The 21,783-nt window shown below is 52.4% G+C and overlaps 2 protein-coding genes across 5 annotated transcripts; one reads left to right on the top strand and one right to left on the bottom strand.

The window, feature by feature from the left end:
- Positions 1-17: 17 nt before the first annotated feature.
- LOC108034833 (dynein heavy chain, cytoplasmic) lies at positions 18-18,469 on the bottom strand. 4 transcript variants are annotated; one of them, XM_017109950.3, is made up of 14 exons: positions 18,093-18,469; positions 15,560-16,969; positions 14,895-15,498; positions 14,735-14,840; positions 13,993-14,148; positions 11,282-13,936; positions 9,814-11,214; positions 9,485-9,511; positions 8,274-9,426; positions 6,100-8,208; positions 5,615-5,810; positions 4,208-4,325; positions 551-4,149; positions 18-491 (listed from the first exon to the last, which is right to left on the bottom strand). In XM_017109950.3, the coding sequence occupies exons 1-14, from the start codon at positions 18,334-18,336 to the stop codon at positions 326-328; spliced, it is 13,944 nt and encodes a 4,647-aa protein (XP_016965439.1). In that variant the 5' UTR covers positions 18,337-18,469; the 3' UTR covers positions 18-325. The 4 variants fall into 4 exon arrangements, with proteins under 4 accessions (XP_016965439.1, XP_016965438.1, XP_016965441.1 ...); XM_017109949.3 differs by lacking the exon at positions 5,615-5,810 and adding an exon at positions 4,702-4,900; XM_017109952.3 differs by lacking the exon at positions 9,485-9,511.
- Positions 18,470-18,642: 173 nt separating this feature from the next.
- LOC108035446 (leucine--tRNA ligase, mitochondrial) lies at positions 18,643-21,782 on the top strand. The gene is made up of 4 exons (XM_017111081.3): positions 18,643-18,812; positions 18,865-20,656; positions 20,711-20,952; positions 21,008-21,782. The coding sequence occupies exons 1-4, from the start codon at positions 18,723-18,725 to the stop codon at positions 21,491-21,493; spliced, it is 2,610 nt and encodes an 869-aa protein (XP_016966570.1). The 5' UTR covers positions 18,643-18,722; the 3' UTR covers positions 21,494-21,782.
- The last annotated feature ends 1 nt before the right edge of the window (position 21,783 follows it).

Raw genomic sequence — 21,783 nt, 5'->3', positions numbered from 1 at the left:
CAATAGATAGATTTGACTGGGGTTGCTAAGAGTTTTTATATTTTAGAAAACTTTAAGGGGATTGGGTAACACTATAAAACAAAATTCAAAAGATACAGCGTTTTTAAAAGTAATTAAAATTTTAGGTTCGATATTGAAAGTTTAAAATTTTTTCAGTTTTGCGAAACGATTTGTAATCTCAAGATTTTTTTAAGTAATGACTTTAAATAAAAAATATAAAAGATTTCATTGACTTTTAGACACTTAAAGGAAGGTTTTTAACTGAAGCGCTGTAGTATTATGAGGAGTAACATAAGGGTCATATAAGATAGTTTGTGCTGAGCACTTAGTTCAAAGCTGTGGAGGTCAGAACGGCCACTCCGCGCTCGTAGAAGCTGTGCGAGTCCTGTCCTGCAGCCACGGCCAAGTCTACGGTGAAAAGAAGTTCTGTTCGCGTGGAGTTCAAGTAAACCGGCAATGTCAGCTTGCTGATGCGCGGCTCCGAGGAGATCCTATAAAGAATTTAAGCGTATGTAAGGAACGATTCTGTTATTGACAAGGGTAAACTCACTTCATCCACTTGAGAATAGTGACGGGCAGATCCATCATGATGGTGGAGGCCAGCAGCAACTCGTTGTTCTTGCACTGGGCGCCCTGCAGTTTCAGTCCAGTGACACCGAAGCAACAGTCCTTCTGATCGGTCTTGAGTCCAGCATCCGTAATGGTCACATCCAGAGCGAGCTCCTCCAACGACCAACTGTTCGCCTGGGCCACACACTGCCTGGTGGCCGTGATGTAGGCCTCCGGATTGAGCAGACCGCCCAGCCAGACGGGGAAGCCCTGCAGCTCCTTGGCGCCAGCCTGCGACACCAATTGCGATACCTTCTGCAGCTGCTGCACACGGTTGCTGAAGTCCGTGATCCACTGGATCACTGTGCATCCTGCAGGAACGGTGTAACGCTTCCAGCCCTTCGGGATAATGCCGCGCACCAACTCGGACAGCATGGAACGATGGTGGTTGGTCTGCTTCTTTTCGCCCTGGCAGATGAGAACCACGTCCTGCAGGTCCAAGATTACTGTCTGCAGTAGCCGGGAACCACTGGTCACCTCGCGCTCAAAGTATCGGTACAAGGGATCCTTGATGTTTTCCACCGTACGCTTCAGCACTTGCAGATTCTTCGGAAGCAGCTCCAACCAGGCGGTAGCCGAGTTGTGGAGCGCCTTCATCCACGATGGTCGTCCATCCTCGCCGCGTACTACTCCAGATTGCTCCGACTGATCCTCCACGCTGTAGGCCAACTCATCGTCGTCCTCCAGCTGCTGCATCTTGAGCAGCTTGCTGACCAAATCGGTTCCACGCGTGGTAAGCAGCACTTTCTCCGCATTGTTGGGCAGTCCCAGCCAAGATGGAGTCTGACGGTCAGTTAGGTTCTCAATCCACTTCAAGAAGTGATCGCGACGCGTGCCATCGGGCATGGTGATGTGACGCAGTCCTCCGGAGGCGCCATCAACGTTAGCCACCAGGGCAAAGTCTGCCTCGAAGCTGCGGGCGGTAAAGAGCTTCTTAAGGAAAGAAGTCAATAGGCGCTGATCAAAGTCGTTGTCGATCTTTCCTCCGTAAATGGACTGCGAGAGCAGGGTGACCAGGGCATCCCATGGCACCTTCTCTGGTGGCAGGTTGGTACGTCCCATGGCAGTGGTGTCGATCCAGGTATCCAGGGTATCGCAGGCCACGCGCAGATCGGATTCGTTGAACTCGTACTTCTTGGCCCAGCCGAGGGGCACATATCGAAGTCGCTCCTGGACGATGGCGTGGAACCAAGCCAGCAGGAAGTAGAGGCGAGCTCGCTCACTTGGAGTCTTCATCATGCGCGCCGCCGGCACCGTGGAGAAGGTGCGCAGAAGGTTGGCCCTGATGCCTGGTGGTGGCTCAAACACGAAGATGCGGCCAGCACGCAGTAGGTTAACCGGAACCTTGGGATTAATCTCCATAGTGAGGAAGAGCCGGAAGCCGGAATGAGGCTGCAGCGAATGCATCTTCTTCTCCAGCTGCACAAGCCACTGAGGAGCCAAGTGCACGTTCTTCAGCAGCACCCAGCGACCTGTCTTGCAGGCCATGTTAATGGCCCTTTCGGCTTGGTTGAAGCCCTCGGCGGAACCGATGGCAATGCTGGAAATCTGCTTGTTCTGCTCCGCAGCCAGGTCATCCACACGACCGGAGGCATCGAATCCAGGCACCGAGCAAAGAAGCGCTGGAGTGTTGCAGTTCAACTGCTTGTCCACCACGGAGGCGAAGTCCAGTTCCTGCTCGGCGTTGGGCATGAAGTCCTCGCCCAGCACAGTGTTGACCACATTATGGGCGGCGGCTATAACGCGATCCGGCCGGAAGGCCTGAATCAGCAGCAGCTGGTGCACGGAACTGGCAATTGGACTGAGTGCCTTGGACTCGTCCCACAGCTGGGGAACAACCTGTTCTGGCGAGCTCTGCTGCAACCAGGCACCCAGCTCGGGAATGGAGCGCACCTTCTCCAGAAGTTTGCGGAAGATGGGAAGACGAGTGGCCAGACGGTTGACACTCTCGATTTGCTCAGCGGAAAGTCCTTCCACATGAGTGGGATTGGCAAGCAGACCCTCTCGGCTGCGCAGGAAGAAGTTGAACTCCGCATCCAGGTTAGACTCCGAGGTGCCCTTTAGGTGGATCTTGCACATGAGCAGGGCAAAGGTCAAGCGATCGTTGTGGATCATTCCACGAGCCACCCGCTCATAGCACACCTGGAACAGATCCCTGGTCACAATGCCCAGACGCTCGGAGTGATCGGTGCGGCCTTCCAGCTTGGTGTTATTATACAGCACAGTGGAGAATATGTCCAAGAACATCTTCAGCGAGTACTGGTAGAGGAAGTGCACCTGGTTAAGGCTGTCCATGGTGAAGTAGATGTTGCTGCAGGCCACCGAAAGTGGCAGATACTGCTGCGACACTGTTTCGATCTCGGCTATGACCTTGTCGGTTTCGTCCACCTTCTGGTTGATGTCGTAGGCCTCCTTCTTAAGGGTCTCCAGCGTGGTAATCACCGAGTCGTCGTCCAGGATCTTGCCCTTGGCGTCGTTGAGCGCCTGCAACAGACTCTTCTCCAGCTGGCGCAAGCGCAGTCGGAACTCTCCCTGCAGCTTCAGCAAATCGGAACGCTTCTCATCGATATCCGGACGCTCGGCCTTCAGCACCTGGTTGAGGCACTGCGACTGCAGGGAGCTGCGTGTGACCGTAAAGTTCACGAACGTCACCCTGGAGCAAATGTCCGGCGGGAATTCCACGGTGGGATCGCGTGTGGACAGGAAGATGACGAAGGACGGCGACAGATCAATGTCCTGGTCGCCGAGGGTGATAAGCACACGACCGCCAGTGCGACGCAGCTCGCGGTTGAGCACCGGATTGAGGATAGGATCGTAGTTCTCCACATCCTGAACCAGCAGGGGATTGCCGAAACGCAGGGCGGACTCCAGATTTTTGCGGAACGAGTCATCCAAGAACGAAGTCTTCGTGATCTTCTTGCCAGCGTATTCATTGAGCAGGAAAGTGGTGGCCTGACCTGAGGGATCAATGATCAGCGGATAACGGTTGAAGCGCTTCAACATAATGGCGTTCTCCGTGCACAGGTCATCCGTGGGCAGGGCATTTGCCTGCCAGCGCAGTCGCTCGTCGGGATTGGAAAGGTATTCGGTGCGAGCGATATCCGCGCGGTACTGAATGCTGGCCGCCTGCAGATGCTGTGACCAGGTGGTGAACAAGTTCAACCGATAGTGCTGATCAAAGTAGCCACCGTAGGCGATGAAGGCGGCGGAGAGCAGCACATCGCCAACAATGGTGGACATTTGGGACTTGAAAGTCTCGCTGGTGGACTCCCAGCGCTCGCGTTCGATATTCAAACTCTTGAGTAGAGCAATGGAGCGATCCACCTTGGCCTGGACGTTCTCCAGATCGGTTTTGATGGCCTGGGCCTGGGAAATGAGCTGGGCGTACTCCTCCTTGTAGGCAGCAATACTGCGCTCCAGTTGCTCCACCAGGTCCTTGGTTTCCTTGGCACTGGCCAGATTTACATCGGCCTGCTCCTCCAGGGAGCGCAACTCCTCGCGCAGGGGCTCCACACGCTTCAGCATGTCAGCGTACTCGATCTGGATTGGCATAAATTGGGTTTTAGGATGCATTCAGCATATTTCATTTGAACATTACCTGAGCAATGGCCCATTTCACCATAGGACCGCAAGCCATACTGGCGCGATTAACCTTTTCGAAGTTGTAGTCCGGATTGCTCAGATACTTGGACTTCATTTTCTCGCGCACATCATCGCTGTTTCAACACAATTTTACATTAGTCAACGATACATTACCCAGTTGAATAGGTTATTTGAATGAATTAAGCAAGCAAAGCAGTCGGATTACTATGAAACAGCGATAAATTTGACCAAAACCAAAAGAGAAATCAACGAAGTTAGAGCCAATAACCAAAATTAGTCTGAAATTCAGTTAAATCATTGGAAAGTTCAAATATTTACAAACCACAAGGCAGCTCGCTTGAACAATTCAAACTAGAACTACAAAAAAAACGGAAATAAAAACGAATTTCTACACTCGAAACTAAAGCATAACATCAAAAACATCAACAAGAACAGGAGTTAAGGTCGATAACAAAATGGTTTGTGGGTAAAAATTTGTTTCATGCTTACGTTATGTTCTCGGTACCGAAGTTAGATACAATTGAATTTATGAAATTTTCGCGCATGATCACGGCGCGGATCGATTTCCAATCGGTCGCATTCTCGCCCAGCAGCAGGCAGATCGATTCGAGAGCCAATTTGACCACCGACGGCGGATTAGCCATGGTTCGCACCTCAACGAGCTGTTGCTTGCGGATCGACTTGACCGCTGCACGTCGCCGATTGGTTGATTGATTGGTTGGTACATTGATTGATCGATTGGTGGGTTGGTTAACATGGGGGATCAGAATTAATATACGGTTTGAGCACAACGTGGCACTTATCTTAGGCTTGTTATAAAATTAGGCTAGTTTACCATCTAAAGTTAAACACTAAGGACCGATCGGTTCCTTGCACCTGGACCTGGATCAGGGTTACGACTGCTGGTTAAAATAAGTGTACCCTTGCAAGGACTCAAAGATCGGGTTTCAAATGAATAATACGTCGAATATTATTATATATTATAAGATAAACTAAAATTTTGAATTTTCCCGCAAGAGTACAAAGAATCCGGGTAACCGAATATACCTAAACCTATATTAATCATATTCTACCTTCATATTTCTGTCCTTAGTTTCACACACACAGAAGAGACAACGTTATACACATCATATAGTATATCACCTATCAGAATATTAGGGATATCATAGGGTGGTTAAGGGTTATGGTAAGTTGGCCAGTGCATTGCGTATGCTTGGTGTTTGCTTGTTTATGTATATAGAGTATATTGTAGTTATGGGTGGTTCGAATGGAGATTATATTCAAATGACAAGGATCGTGGGATCCATCGATTCGATTAAATATGTTTAGACAACAGACTGATTAGGTTCGGTGGGTGAAGTGCTGGATGATATCGTGATGCTAGAGAGAAAGAGTTGCGTACGTGATCTTGTCTGTCTCCAAGTTAACGATCGAGGAGATGAAGCTGTCTTTAACGAGGATGCCCCTAATGGCCTTCCAGTCGGTGGCACTCTCGTTGAGCAGCTCGCAGACCGACTCCAGGGCCAGCTTGACCACGGCCGGCGGATTAGCCATCGACCGCACCTCGGCCAGGTGTTTCTTTTTAATCGAGCTAACGGCTGTCGGATTGCGAACGTGAATGGAGAGTGGATTGTTCGGTGGGGTCAAAATTAAACACAAGTAATTAAATTTAATGTATAGGTTCCCAGGTAACAAGATTTGGGTTCGGGTGGGCAATATATACATTTCTTTGGGACTTTATATAAGTTATATTTGCTGATCACCCAACCCCGACGCAATTGATCTTGGGTTTTTGCATTATCATTAGGTATAAAGAAATATAACTAATTCTAGAATTAACTAGTTTTAACGCCCGCCCTTTCAAGCACTTCCGCCCGATGGACTCACCTGCTTGTGCATCAATAACAGCCGGTTCAACCTGGGCCAAGTCGGCCATCACGTATTTGCGCTTCTCCTCGATCTTCACAGTTTGATCGGCCAAGCGGATCTGGATCTCCTGCGACTGGATCTTCTTCTTCTCGGCCTCCTGCTGATCCTGGAACATTTGCTTCAGCTTGGCGTTGGCAGCCTCGTTCTTGGCCTGCAGCTCCTGCTTCTTCACGGCCAGCGATTTCTGCATCTCCTCCACCTGCTCCACGGTTTCGGCGATCTTGTTAAGACCAACGTTGAGATGCAGCTGCTGCTCCTCGAGATCGCTGCGCTTCTCATTGTACAGCTTGACAAAGTGGTGGATAAAGTCCAGGTAGTGACGGGGAGTCACCGCCATGGTGCGACCGCCACGTTTGGCCAGTCGAGCGTTGGCCTGGTGCAGGGTCTGGTGGACATACACACACGAGTTGATCACGGCATCTCGGTGCGTGGGACTGGCCGGCACCAGGTGGCAGACGGACGGGAAGAAGTCGGGCGCATGCCAATTGGGCTTCTCCAGGTCTACACGAGTGGTGAACTCCTTGCCCACCTGGAACAGAGCCGAGTCCGACCAGTCGCCAAACCAATTCAGCACGCAACGATTGAACAGAGCCGGGGAAGTGGCAGCGCGATCCTTGAGTCCATCGGTAGAGGGATTCATGGTGAAGACCACATGCAGATTGCGCATCACCTGCTGAGTGAACCACTTGTACAGCTCGTCGCTGGAGTCCAGCATAAGACCCTCGCGCTGGGCGCCCTCCTTGCACTGGGTCATTAGAGTGGTGTACTCGTCACCCTCGAACAATCCGGGCACCTCTCCGTTGGCCAACAGCGTGTTCATGCGCTCCAAGAAGCCGGAGTCCAGCACGTTGGATTCATCCAAAATAAAGGCAATCTTCTCGTCCTTGCATCCGGAGCGGCGCAGCACGCAGCGCAAGTCCTCGTCGAAGTCTTCGCTCGTGTACTTGTTGTGCACCTTGATCTGGAAGATGGACAAGCCATTCATCCAGGCCACAAAGCGGGAGAGCGTAGTCTTTCCGGCTCCCGAAACTCCAATCAGCAGCAAGTGACCCTGTGGCTGGCGGAAGATACGATCGATACGCAGCACATGGTCGAGAACTTCGTCGAAGAGTACGAGAGGCACATCAAGCTCCTCCTCGTAGAAGACCTTCAACCGAGCGCGCACATAATCACGCAGCTCCTCGCGGTTCACCGGCATGTAGTCCTTGCTCAGCCAGTTGCTGTACAGGATTGGCCGCTGTAGAGCCTCCTCTTGGTTGATTCCAGGGAAGTGCTTCTGGCCCACCAAATCAATGTTTTCATTGGTCCATCGGCGCTCCGAATCATCCACCAGTCGATCTTGGAACAATCGCAGAGCTTCGTGAGCCCAGAGACGCACCAGACCTTCAACAGGAAGGGAATCCAAGGGACGGATGGCCTCGCAGATACCACGTACCCAGCGGGTCATCTCACGAGGCGAGTAGACGTAGTGCGGTTGCATGTCCTGCGTAAATCGATCCTGTGAGGCCAGGTAGAACTCCACCATGGCGTTGGTCAGAGGCTCTGCGTAGCCACGAAGAGCAGGCATCAATCGCAGCATGGCACGCGAGAAGGTGCCGTAGATCTGCTTCAGCGATGTCTCTCCAGGGTAGTCCACATAGATGATGGGAACGTGTCTCAGGAAACGATGCGACAACGGCTTACGACCCGGATCGGTGGGCGGATTACAAGCACCCACAAACTGAATGCGCTCCAGTGAAACCCATGCCTGATCGCTGGCCCTGTAGAAGCCCTTATGCTCCACCAGCTGGCGCAGGAAAGAGATAACGCGCTGTGTTCCATAGCTGTCCATGTCCGGCAAATTGATTTCATCGCAGAACAGCACCAGCCACTTTCCAATCTGCACCGGTGAGAGGACCACTCCGTTCGGTGTCTTGCGGTACTCACAGTAGTGATCGAATGTCTTGAGCAGCAGCTCCGGAGTGGTGGCCGAGGAGAAGTTCAGGCCCACCACTTCCATATCGGGCAGAGCTCGGAGAGCCGAGAACAGGGTCATAGTCTTGCCAGAGCCAGGTGGACCGCAGAGCACTGGAAGAGAAAAGGTTGGAAACATTATAATATTTTGATTGACTATGTTCAAGCAATAAACTCACCCAAAGGTTTGTGCTCGGCCAGCCAGGTGTACAGCAGCGACTCGTGACGAACGGTATCCAATGTGGGCACAACAATGTCCGGAGAGGCCACCTTGTGCGTCTCCACCTCGATGACCGGCACCTTGTTGCTCCACGGCACCCAATCGCCGCTCATGTTGACCTCGTAGTCGATGATTGGAGCTCCAGCAGCTCCCGGCAGTGGGACGGTGGTCACGCTGCGCACAAAGTCTCCCAAATCGATGCGAACCTTTAACTTGGCATCGCCAGCAAATGACCAGAGCACGGAATAGACCAACGCCTTGGGTATGTAGTGCTCCAACTGATCAGCGGAGCAGGGGAAATCTGGATGCTGTGCGTTGAAGGTCAGCACGTTTCGAGCCGCCTGGTTCAGCATGGAGAAGAGCGAACTGAGAGCCCGCAAACGGGTGAAGTCCATAATGTGCTCCTGGTCCATAGCGTACTCCAGGGTGCGCACCACAATGCCATCGGCCGAGAAGAATGGCAGCAGGAGCAAAGCAATATCTCGCTGCACCTGAAGGGAGGGTGAGACCTCCTCCTCCTTGTCCTTCGCCGGCTTAATGACGCCCACAAAGTCTTCGTCGCCATCCTCCAATGGAATGCTGCGCAAACGGGACAGATAGTTCTCGAATATCATCTCCGTGGAGAGCACATCCTCCGAGAACCAGACCATGCCGCAACGCGAAACAGTGGCCAAAGTAGCGAACTTCAGATCCTGCACCTCAAACATCACCCTCACGTTGGGTGGCAGCGAGAGACGCTCTCCATTGGGCAAGGTCAAGAGCTTGTTGTCATCCAGCACCGAGTTCAAGTTCTCCACCCACTCGGGATCCACATCGCCATCAAAGATGATCCATTGCCGCTTGTTGATCTCACCGCGCACATTGTCGATAATCTTGCGCAGAATATGGGTGAACAAACCGTCGGTCCACTCACGAGTATTCGGGTCCAGGACACCGTAAAGCGCCTCCTTGGAAATGGCCTTGGGATCGATAACGTGGGCCACGCCCTCAACGCCCTCGAAGCGCTCCAGAGCCTTCAGCAGGGTCTTCCAAGCGGTGGACTTACCAGATCCGGATGGACCGACCATCATAAGTCCATGATTCAGGTTGGAGATCTGGTACAGTTGCAGCACCTGGGAAAGGAGAATGGGGGTCAGTGCAAGTACGGATAATCCCTCTCGGATTAGTTACTTTGTCCACCCAGGTGGAGCCGAGTCCCTGACGATTAGTACGCATGTTCAAAGCGAATGGTTATGAAATGGATTACAACTAAATCCATGCTTAATTGGGTGCATCGATTTGGAATGGAAAACCATAAGGGCGGAAAGTAATCGAATCTTTGAATATTGAATTTAAACTGACAGTTTCGTATAATTATTCTTAGGAAAAATTAACTTGGTGTTAAAAACAAGCTGCCCAAAGCGAAATGGCTAAGCATAGTTAAGTGATTACTTTTCAGCTCCTCAGATTTCATGACAAATAAATCGACCCACTCAAAAAGCCCCATGAGCCCCGCTTACCTTCTCCATCCAGGCAGCGCCCTGCTCGTCACCCTCGCCGCAGACTAGGTAATCCTCCTGGCACACCTTGCGGATCTCCTCCTTCAGACCCTTCATCTCAGCGCGCGTGTATCCTACATTGGGGAAGACGTCGCTCAGAAGCGAGAAGAGCAGCGGAATGTCCTCGGCCACCAGTTTGGGCACCATGGTCTCGCACACCGACTGGATAAGGATCTCCTGCTCGGGCAGATTCTCGGCCACCGAAGCCTCGTCGATGTTTTCGTCGCCGCGTTGCTTCATCTGTTCCTTGATCTTCATGATGCGATCTCGCTTCACGTTTCCGGCAGAGATCAGCACGGACTTCAGAGCACGCAGACCAAAGTCGTAGTGGCTCTGATTGGACAGCTGTTCGTCGCACAGTTTGAAGAAGGGCACAATCTTGCAGGCCAGCTTCTCGGCCGAGCGGAATCCCTGCGAAAACAACATCACCTCGGCAATGAGCTGCCGATCTGGCGTGGTCATGGCCAGCGAGCGGAAGAGTTTCTTCAAGTTATCTGGCAGATTGGAGCGCCCGGCATAGCCAGGATTCATGGTGATGAAAATGGCCATGTCTGGAGAGACGCGCACCTGCTTGCCCACCAGCTCCACGGTGATGCTTTCCTTGTTGCTGTCCATCTCGTATTTCAATGCCTCCTGAATGGTCTGGATCTGCTGCGAGCAGGCGGAGAGCATACGCTCCTCCAGTCGATTGAACTCGTCGAAGCAGCCCCAAGCTCCCACCTGGCACAGACCGACAAAGATGCGGCCCATGGCCTGGAAATCGAAGGTTTCATCGCAATTGAAGACCAGCACAAAGCGTCCCAGTTGGTTGCCAAGTGCCTTTACGGACTCGGTTTTTCCTGTGCCCGCAGGTCCAAAAGGAGAGCCTCCAAGGCGAGACTCCAGAGCCTGGGTCATGGTCAGGTAGCAACGATCCGTCAGCGGAGTCTGAACCAATCGATCCTGGACACCCAGGTACTCAAAGCCGTAGAAGAAACGAGCGTTGGCCATGTGGATGGTCAGTTGCTTCAGCACCTCAGTCTGGCGGGGATCGAAGTAGAAACGCATCTCGCACAGCCATTGGAAGGATTTGGGCGATGTGACTCCGTTGTTAATAAGACGGCGAGTAACGGTACGTTTGTGCACAAACTCGTTGATCAGGTGCTCCAGCTTGCGGCGACGGAGAGGAGGCTGCTCCTGCAAGACCGAGTCAGCCAGCACGTTAAGAGTGCTCTCTACATTTCCGAGGACCAGCTGCATGGGCTTAGAGTTGTTGTTCTCAGAGGCCTGCTGAAGGGCAGTCTCCACATCCTCGGACCAGAGGATCTGGGCGGCGAGCACCACAATCTGGGCTTGGTACTTGTCGCACCACTCCATGTAGGCCTGTGTATTAAAAATAGTCATAGTTAAATTATTTATATTTATTATCAATGGCAACTTTTCACCATACCTGAGGATCGATCTTTCCATCGCGGAACTGCTTGATGTCCTGCACAGCCTGCGCCAAAAGCGAGGCCAAAGTGAAACGCATCTGCTTCTCCACCAGGGACAGCCACTCGTTGATCTTGGGGTGCTCAACGGTGGACACTGGGTTGATGAAGTGCACCTCCTCGCCCTCGCGAGATGAAATACCCAGAATCACGTTGTTTTCCTCGTTCAGTAGGATGGCAGCGACACCCGCAAACATTTTCTTGAAGTGCTTTTGCAGACGGGCAATGTTCTTGCTGTTGCCAATAATCTCCAAAAGATCTTCGTCTCCTACAAAGTAAAAGCGAGGGAACGAGGTTCTCTCCCGCTCCAAGTACTCGCCCAGAGCCTTCTGGATCTTGCCCAGCAGATCGGCCAGGCGTTCCAGGGATCTCTGCACAGCAGGAATGTTCAGCACATCCATCACCTTGGGAGACTTGGTCACCTTCTTCATCAAGCCCAGGAACTCCGAACTGATGCTCTGGAATCGCGAGGTCTCCACCGGGAGAAGCGTCTTGATGTCAGCGCTGCCCGAGAAGATACCCTCCAAGTACACCCAACGTCTTTGCACATCGATCCATACATCGAACAGGGCGTTGATGCGGTTCAGCTTTTCCTCCCAGGTCAAAGCCTCCTCCTCGAAGACCTTGTAGTATGGGGACAGCTTCATGGCCGCCACTGAGTTGATGTGCTCCTTCACCTTGTTGAACAGATCGTCCCAACCGCGGATGATGCGGCACTTGTTCTGGTAATTTATTAAGTCCAGTTCGTAGTTCTGCCAGGACTCGCGCACCTGCTTGAGGAACTCCTCCAGCGCCATCTCGCCCTGGGCCACCAGGATGATGTCCTTGACGACACCCTCGTTCTTCTGCAGATTCACATCCCACACTTGTCCTAGAGACAGATCAGAGATGACCCAGTTAACGCGCAGTTGCTTGGTCAGCTGCTTCCAGTGACGCTCCTTCAGAGCATCGGACTTCAGCTCCACAATGAGCATGTTCACCTTGATGTAGCTCTGGATCAGTTTCTTCACGTACTCATAGGACTCGTACATGCGAAGACGAGCGGGCAGCTCCTTCAGCTGAGCCATCATGGCTTCCAGTTGCTGGCGCAGCTTACGTGGCTGCACCGAGAGCCATGGCTTCTCACGCGTCTCATCGATCTGAGTCCACACCTTGGACAACTCGCTCCACACACCGCGCAGATCCTGCAACTCCTCGAGAGCCACGTTCATGCGCTCAGCACTGTTGTTGGGCACCGCCGATTCCTGCAGCTCCAGTGCCTCCTTGGCCTTGACCACGTTGTCGCGCTCCTCCTTCAAGCGGGAGTACTTGCTCTCGAAGATCTGCAGCTGTTGCAGAGCATCATCCGGCCGGATCTTGCCGCCGGTGGGCTTGGTCTTCTCCCAATCGTTGAGGAAGTCAACGGTGCGCGTCTCCACAGCCTTGTCCTCGGCCACGATCTTGGCCTGCAGACTGGCGACCTGCGTCTGGATGGCCGTGTCCTTGCGCTTGATAATCTCGTTGAAGGCAGACCACTCGCCCTCGATGTTGTCCACGTGCAGCCAGTTGTTGGGGAACTGGAATCGCTGGCGCTCCAGGATGCGCTGTGCCTCCCTGAACACCTCCACCTGCTTGTCCCAAGCAATCATGTCCTTCTTCAGCGACTGGACATAGGTGATGAAGCTCACTGCATCCGATGTGCTGGCCGCCTCGATGCTCTGCATCTCCAGATCGGTACGCGACTTGGACACCTTGCCGTGGAAGCTAGTCATCTCTGTGCCCAAAAGAGTGCCAAATTTGCCAAGTGCCTCCTTGTGCCAGGAATCGTACTTCAAAGTGACCTTAGCTTGCACCTTGGCGTAATCAATAATAATGGGCCCATAGGCTCTGCGAGTATCGGAAGTATCAAAAGTGGTGCGTGACTGCTTGATGTCGTTCAAGCACTTGATCCACAAGTTCACATCCTCGCCCAACCGTCCGTACAGCATGTCAGCCTGCAGATCCCACAGACTCTGGTAGCGCAGCCACTCGTCCACGTAGTTGCGCACCTCGCTCACCTTGTGTTCGATGGCTCCATAGGCGCTCTCCAGGATCTTTCCCTCGGGCAGCTTGGTCAGCAGATTGCGATATGTCTGAGACACTGGCTTCTCCAAGCCCACCTGGTAACGGGTGCTCTGCAGACGCACTTGCGAGGTGACGATTGCCTGCCAGGCAAAGAACTGCTGCATTATCTGGAAGCGGGCTTCCTCGATAGAGGGATAAAGATACATCTGCTGATTGGTGATGCGAATCTCGTGCACAGCGTTCTGAATCTGGGGCTCTCCACCCAACTTATGGGTGGGCTGGGCCGGTGCATCGGTATCCATGGAGGTGTCCACCTCCTTCTTGTTGCCGGTCAGTGCCTCAGTCCAGGCCTGAATACCCGCCTGCAGACGGAGAGCCAATTTCTTCTCCACCTCCTCATCCAGTCTGGTGACCCAAACACTCAAGTTGGAGTACTGACGCAGCGAGAGATCGTCGACGGCATGCTGAATCTTCGACAGAATCTCGACGAAAGTGGCGGCACTGTAGGGACAGGTCTCTAGCGACCGCACGTCCACATCGAGTTGCTCTTCCACAACCAGCAAGTCGTCGACCTGATGGGATTACATAACATTAGTAAATATTTTAAAATATTTAATTTTATTTTTACCTTCTCCTGGAACTGAGTGACACACTCCGACAGGCGGAGAACGTACGGATCTAGCTTGTACGACTCCCAAATGAGTCCAATGCCCTCGGAGACCAGATTGAGCACATCCTTACGCAGTCCTGCCACAAGTGGTACAATACTAGCGCGGTCTTCGATCTGTTTTGGATACAATCTTAAATTAGTCTTGGATAACAAAAGGATAACAGCTAGATACTTTCTTATGCATGCGGGAGTTGAACAAACTAAACTAGAAAATCAAATAGTGGTTGCAGATACGAATTACGGAATAAACAAACTTTTTGGGGGACAATCGACACTACCTTGAATACAGAATTTTGTGCTAGACTCCTATTATTAAGCTGCATGAAAGAAAGGTTGTTGGTTGTTCGATTGGTTTAGTTCAAGAGCGGATCTCGTGTCTAAGACTAGGGTGATCAATTATGTGCGTGTGGAGTGTTCAAAGTGTGGTGGATAGCAAAATTCAAGCTGCACGCCAGGAACAAAGCAATGCAAGAGAACAGAGCGAGTGCTCCAGCACGGTGACATCTTGTGAGGAGTGGAGTGACACGTGTGATATTGTAAAGTGTAAGAGCTGGGCAAGGGTGTCAAAGGAGATGTAAGGCTGATACTAGACAAATTATCATCGATTACATTGTATCAGAAGTCTATTTTATCTGAGCTCTTTTAATTATGAAACCTCCTTCAATTCGTCTAGTTACAGCCTTCTACAAACGAATCTTACCTTCTCCAAAGTGCGTTCGTACGTGCGAACGCTTTCAATCAGTGATATAGCATAGGGATAAATCTGGTTGGCCTGATGCGCCTTGTTCACAATGGTCAAAGGAACTCTGTGTTAAATTTAAAATTAAAATCTGGACTTTAGAAAGGAACATAAGCCATACCTGAATCCCAGATTCTTGATGTTGCGCACCTCCTTGGCCAGGGTGATAATCTCCGGTAAAAAGTTGACCCGCAGGCGCAGCACATTTCCGCGTCCAATGCGAGAACGCGTCGACTCGATGGTAAATATACGGCCAGTGCTGCCGAAATTGCGCTCCTGCACCTTGCGGGCCCACTCATGGAACACATCCGATATGGACAGCTTGGCACGGAAGCTATCGCCGTCGGCCTTCAGCTTCTGGCCCTCGATGTGGGTCTCCCAGCCCTTGCCCAGCACGTCCTCGACGCGCTTCAAATACATCGTCAGCTGGTTGTCGATCTGACGGGCCCAAATGATGGAGCCAGCCACCGGCGGCAGATCTCGCACCGAGGACAAGCGGCAGCTCTTGCTCTGCGGGTACTGCACCTTGAACTTCTCGTGCAGAGCCTCGATGTCGTCCTTGACGCGCTGAATCAACTGGGTCTGGTACTCCCGGATGGCGCCACGGATGTGGGGACGCACGAAGAGCGCATTGAAGCGCGAGAAAATACGGAACATCTCGTTGGCATTCTTGGCTGTACCCAGCTGGTCACGTAGATGGGCCGTGATTCGGGTTTCCACGCGATCTAAGAGTAGGAAGCTGCTATTAGTATCACCTACACAAATAGGATGAACTCCCTTAATTACCAATCTTCTCCTCGTATCGCTTGACAGCGGCCTCCCATGCCTCGGATCCCTCCTTGGTAATATCCAGACAGTCCACCTCCTTGACGTTCTCATAGGCCAGGTTCACCTCCTCGATGGCATTGGCATCGGCGGCGTCCAGGCTGTATGGCTGCTTGGTTTCCACCGCGTTGCCGTCATCGCTAACGGCCGGCTTGTTCGGCCGCAGGACACGCAGAATGACGGTGCGCAACTGCTCGTGCTGGCGTCGGAACTTGCGCATGTGCTCCATACGTGTCTGCAGCTTCTTGTGCGCCGGCGAAACGCGCCACACCATCTTAAGATGCTCGTCGCGCTTTTTCTTCACAATATCGCGCAGCAGTCCCTGCAACTTGTCGTACTCATCATCCCAGCAGCTGAAGATTTCGAAGCACTGGTTCATAACGCGCTCGAATTCGTCGAAGGGAATGTGCATTAGTCGCCGGGTACCCAGCACCTTAAGCAACTGCTGCGACAGATCCCTCGAGATGGCCTCGATGAGCTTGAGGCACCGCTGGATGGGGTACTTGGTGTTGCGCACCTTGCGCAGATGCGAGAAGATCTGCTGCACGGCAGGTCGAATCTTCTCCAGCTCGGTGGCGGAGAGTAGGTCATTGATGGGGAAATCCTTCATCAAAGGATTGTAGTCGGCTACCGTGGCCAGAGCTTGTTTTAGCCCGGTATCCGTGTCAAAAGAAACGGTGGCATGGAAACGCTTTCCGTGCTTCAGGATGTCCAAGGTCAAAGCCACCTCTGGCGACTCGCGCTTCTCCTGGATGCGGTAGAGAGCGCGCTCCAAATTCAGCCAGAAGGAGATTTCCTGGAGGGCAGTCCCCGAGCCCGGATCGCGGTTCAGCTTGGTCACCTTCTTGATTTCGGTGATCCAGCGGTTGACACCGTTCTGCAGCTGGTTCAGGAACGAGGAGTCCTCCACCTTGTCGCCAAAGTCGGCCACCTTGGCCTTGCGGTTCTCCTCCGAGCACTTCCTGATCACATTGTTGACGGTCTGGTGAGCCGTCAGCGTGATCTCCGGTATGTCGATGTTCTGCTGCAGGTGCAGCAGTCCCATCTCCAGCTCGGCCAGCTTCTTCTCCACGGAGGGAGCCATCTTGTCGCCATCGCGATCAGCGCGTCCCGACTCCTTCACGTACGACTTGAAGTAGGGCGCCAGGGACTTGCTGATGAACGCGTGCAGCGTCTCGTAGGGCGATCCGTCCGAAAAGTTGATCAGCCGCAGCTGCGAGTGGATCGACTTGTCCGCCTCCACGACCACGCCGCGCTTGATGCAGGCCAGCGAGGCCATGCGGCTGTTGGTGAAGTGGACATCGTTGCTGATCTGATAGGTCACCTGCTCCTTCTCGTCCTCGCCCTCGGGGGGCTGCTCGGTGTCGTCCTCTGGAAGTGGCAAAAGTTCCATATAAGTAAACGTAATCCACCTAAATGTGCTCATTCTCCAACACCGCATGACTCAAGGACGACTAATTTGCCGGCAATCACACCTCACCCACTTTTCGTACGGCCCATTTGGCATTGGACTCAATGGCACGGCACTGACATAATTTCATTATCAAGGCGACGACCTCCGGGATTTTAGCGGCCAAGGGAAAACCTTCGAAATTCGTGCGCTCAAGGCTGGACCTTGGCGAAGTCACTGCTCCCGCGCAGTTGGCCCCGGTGCCAATGCCACCGAGTCGGGTGGCATTGCCTTCGGCCAATGTCAATGTCGGCCCCAAAGTCAACGAATCGGGCGAAGGTGTGCGCAGCCTCCAAGGTCGCTTCCGCAAACAAACTTGTTGCTCAACTCGCACCAGCTGTGTTTTTCGCCGGCGATTTGTTTGTAAACAAAGGGAAGCCGGCAAGCGGCCAACAGCTGTTGCAGTTATCGCTGCAGGCGAGTCTATCGACCTATCGTTATCGGGGGGTGAGTCAGACGGGCTGACGTCATGCGCAGAAACTTGTTTTCATACCCTTTAATGGGAAGTGCTGGGTTTGCAAAGCAGTTTGTTGCTGCTAAAGTGATTTAGAGAACGGACAGCAGTTTTTTGTACATAGTACATTTTTAGCCTAAAAAACAGATGGTTTACAAAAAACACACATTAGAAATGGCGCCAAAAACTAAGAAAAAAAACTTAAATTGAAATTTTGTGTTTAAGAACAATTTCACTGACAAGCCTAAGACCTACATTGGCTATTACCCAATTACACAAAAAGCAAATACATAACTTGTAATTGTTAGGGTATCCAATCTTCGACTACCAACCAGAACACCCATTCCAATTGGAATTCAAACAGAAAACATCTGTCGCATTGATTTTGAACAAACTGGTTGCGTACTCAGCTGGCAAAAGCTAAAATGACTCATTTTGACCATAGAAATCTTAAATTAGGAACTCCTTTAACCAGAAACTAAAACCTCTAAAGCTCGACCACCATCTTATCTCTGCAGAAAAGACGCCATTTTGTGCCATTTTTTCACCGAATACGATTTTTGCCAACTGGGCGAAAGTTCTAATCTCACCTTTAATGCAGTTGCGTTGCACGTAGAGCGCCTGCACCTGGGGATCGGAGAGGAACTTCCGGATGGTGTCCTGGTTGACGGGGTCGTCCAGAGCGTTGTTCAGCGATGCGGGCACCACATCCTCCTCCGGCAGCAGGATGGTCACCGCCTTGCGGAGGTAGTTGGCGAATGCATCGTAGTTCGCAATGGACAGGTTCACGACCGGGTCCACCGATGTATCGGGGTTCTCCAGGGAGTCGCCCATGTCCCTCGATGGTTTTCGGCTGGTAAATTCACCTCAAAATTTGTGCAATTGGATTTTTTCACAATGCCTCGCCCTGTGAAAAATTACGTGTGGTTTTTTTTCGCGAAATGCAGCGAAGGCCTTGCCACCTGGTCAAAAAGCACAATGCAAAAGGCGAGGAGTTGCCGTGGTTGGGAGAGAATCAAAAATGCAACACTGGGCGAAGGGCTGCCAGTTCGTCGAGAATGCTTCCCGCCAAAAATTCTCAGAGCAAATAGCAACCAACTGAACGATATGGCAACGCTTTGCACTCAGTCAGCTGTTCGACTGTAGAGTGCAGTGGGTTCTTACGAATTGGTTATTTAATAATTGTGAAATGTGCAATTTATTCAATTAAAGCCGGGAAAATGCAAGCGCTGAGAGGTAGGCGCCCCTGGAGAGGGGCGTACTGGAGCAGTTGGAGGCGACTGCTCACCCAGAGCTGCACGGGAAATGAGGTGGGTACATAGATAGCCTTAAAACTCCAATGAAACCCATGAAATATTGCAGACTCCCGAGTTAACCAACGATGTCAAGCACCGGATCGAGGCCCACTGGCGGGAGCAGCTCAGTGGCGGGCAGTTCAACCCCAAGGACTCGCAGGACAAGTACTACGTGCTCTCCATGTTCCCCTATCCCTCGGGCAATCTCCACATGGGCCATGTGCGCGTCTACACCATCGCCGATGCGGTGGCTCGCTTCCAGCGGATGTGCGGCAAAAATGTGTTCCAACCCATGGGCTGGGATTCCTTTGGTCTGCCCGCCGAGAATGCTGCCAATCAGCGGGGAGTGGAGCCCGCATCGTGGACCGAGCAAAACATCGCACAGATGAAGGATCAACTCAAGCGACTGGGCTGCTCCTTCGATTGGAACCACGAGCTGTCCACGTGCAGTCCGCAGTACTACAAGTGGACGCAGCACCTGTTCCTCATGCTGCACCGCCACGGATTGGCCTACCAGAACGAAGCCCTGGTGAACTGGGATCCGGTGGATAAGACGGTGCTCGCCGACGAGCAGGTGGACGCCAATGGCTGCTCGTGGCGATCGGGCGCCAAGGTGGAGAAGAAACTGCTCAGGCAGTGGTTCATCCGGACGAGTGCGTATGCCAAGCAGTTGCTGGATGGCCTGGAGGATCCCACGCTACGTGATTGGAGGGACATTATCAACCTGCAGCGCCACTGGATCGGAGAATGCGATGGCTACGCCTTCAACCTGCTCACCTCCGCCTCTGGATTGTTACGGGTGTGGACAGCTCATCCGGAGCACTTAAAGGATCCCCACGCCTTCCTCGTGCTTCGCAATAGTCATCATCTGGCGAAGCTTGAGGACGCGTCCAGCCTCAGCGCGGAGAATCCTTTTGCGGGCACCACAATGCCTGTGGTCTTTGGCGACGAAGTGACCTTCCCACCGAAATGCGATGTTTACCTGGCGGCGCCCAGCTTCCGCGGCGAGGACAAGGAGCTGTGGGAGTCCTACGGACTGGCTTTCACTTCCTCCGACAAGGAGGAGTTCAGCTTAAGTCCGGCCAATTGGGAGCTGTTGAGAAAAGAAGTGCTCCAGGCAGCCGCGCGGCTCAATGTGGGCGGCTATCGGGTGTCCTCCAAGCTGAAGGATTGGTTGATCTCACGCCAGCGTTATTGGGGCACCCCGATTCCCATTGTACACTGTCAAAAGTGCGGAGCAGTGCCTGTGCCGGAAGAGCAGCTGCCTGTGTCGCTGCCGCCCAGGGATTCCCCCAAAGAAGCGTTCCTCTGCGAGTGCCCAAAATGCGGGGAGAAGGATGCGCGAAGGGAGACGGATACAATGGATACATTTGTGGACAGCTCCTGGTACTATTTGCGATACTTGGATGCCCAAAACTCAGAGCGCATCTTTGAACCCACGCTGGCCAACAAGTTTATGCCCGTGGATTTGTACATCGGTGGAAAGGAGCACGCCGTGCTGCATCTATACTACGCCCGCTTCATGAACCACTTCCTGCACAGCTGTGGTCTTTCGCCCACCAGCGAACCCTTCTCCCGCCTGCTGGTTCAGGGCATGGTCATGGGTCGCTCCTTCCGGGTGAAGGGCAGCGGACGCTATGTGCCCGAATCGGAAGTGGAGATTGTGAACGCGAAGAAGAACCAGGCGGTGCTGAAGGAAACCAAAGAACCCGTGGTCATGACCTGGGAAAAGATGTCCAAGTCAAAGCTGAATGGCGTGGAGCCCAGTGATATGTTCAATGAATACGGAACGGACACAACGAGACTGATCATCCTGGCCGACGTGGCGCCGACCTCGCATCGCAACTGGTCCAGCGCAAGTGAGCATTAACTGGTTTATGATGATCTTATTTAATATATTATTTATTTGACAGCATTTCCCGGCATTCTAAACTGGCAGAAGCGTCTTTGGCTGACCCTGCTGGATTTCCAAGAGGCTCGCGAGGATCAAACTCCCTCAGAGGTGGTGGCCACCAGCGAGGAGTTTCTAGCAGAGGATGCCAAGCTATTCGATGCCCGGAACTTCTATGTGAAAGGAGCCACCTTCAACTACCGCCATGCACATCAACTTAGTGTGGCTATCTCCAAGATGCAGGGACTAACGAATTCTCTGAGGGTGAGTCCCCAACATATATCCCTTTCCAATCTTTGCTCATCCGAAATTCTTACAGCGCACACCAAAGCATGTCCTGCGACATGGTAAGCAATTTGAGCGGGCTCTGGCCGCCCAGATCATCATGCTCGCACCCATGGCTCCGCACTTCGCCTCCGAACTGTGGTCCAAGTTCGTGGCCATACCTGGCAGATTGAACCCCGCCAGCCAGGAGCTGCAGTGGAGCGAGGATGTGTTGGCGCAACGCTGGCCAGACATCGATGCCGCCTACAATCTGGATCTTACCATCAAAGTAAATGGATTCGAGAATTGTGTAATCAAAGTGCAGCGCACGCACTTGGATAAGGTGACGCACAGCGATGCCCTGGACATTGCCTTCAACACGGAATCGGTGACATCATACCTTATCGATAAGAAAATACGCACCACCAACTTTGTGCTCTATCCGGGCATCGAGGCCATCCTGAATATCTATGTGGATAAGGCGCAAAAGGCTCAAAAGCCGGCGAGCAGCGACGATGCCGAGGCGCAGCCTGGGGCGTAGGACTTATACTTAAGAATGGGTCAGGAGGAGCATTAGAAGCAATACAGACCAAAACTCTATTAGTGGAACCGAACGGCTTTCGGAGCTGAGCGGGTTCGACCCGCCCAAATGCATTTCCCGTGTTGGCCAGAAAGACGCCATCCCAGATTGGTACTTTTTAATCATGTTTAATGTTAAATATTTATAAAAATTGGACTAGTTGTAAGCAGCTGCTTTACAGGATTGGTAAATGCCTAGGATCATAGGAATATAATGGTTGCTCTATCTGTGCGCCTCTATCTAAAAGCCAG

Source organism: Drosophila biarmipes, chromosome 3L (genome assembly GCF_025231255.1).
Source record: "Drosophila biarmipes strain raj3 chromosome 3L, RU_DBia_V1.1, whole genome shotgun sequence".
Classification (NCBI taxonomy): domain Eukaryota; kingdom Metazoa; phylum Arthropoda; class Insecta; order Diptera; family Drosophilidae; genus Drosophila; species Drosophila biarmipes.
This window is presented reverse-complemented; position numbering and strand designations above follow the sequence as displayed.

Coding starts and splice junctions, on each gene's coding strand:
- LOC108034833 (XM_017109949.3), bottom strand. CDS start 18,336: ATGGGCGACTCCCTGGAGAACCCCGATACATCGGTGGACCCGGTCGTG. Junction 13,937..13,992: donor TCACTCAGTTCCAGGAGAAG/GTAAAAATAAAA, acceptor TAATCCCATCAG/GTCGACGACTTGCTGGTTGT. Junction 492..550: donor ACTATTCTCAAGTGGATGAA/GTGAGTTTACCC, acceptor AATTCTTTATAG/GATCTCCTCGGAGCCGCGCA.
- LOC108035446 (XM_017111081.3), top strand. CDS start 18,723: ATGCAAGCGCTGAGAGGTAGGCGCCCCTGGAGAGGGGCGTACTGGAGC. Junction 18,813..18,864: donor AGAGCTGCACGGGAAATGAG/GTGGGTACATAG, acceptor GAAATATTGCAG/ACTCCCGAGTTAACCAACGA. Junction 20,657..20,710: donor TCGCAACTGGTCCAGCGCAA/GTGAGCATTAAC, acceptor TTTATTTGACAG/CATTTCCCGGCATTCTAAAC.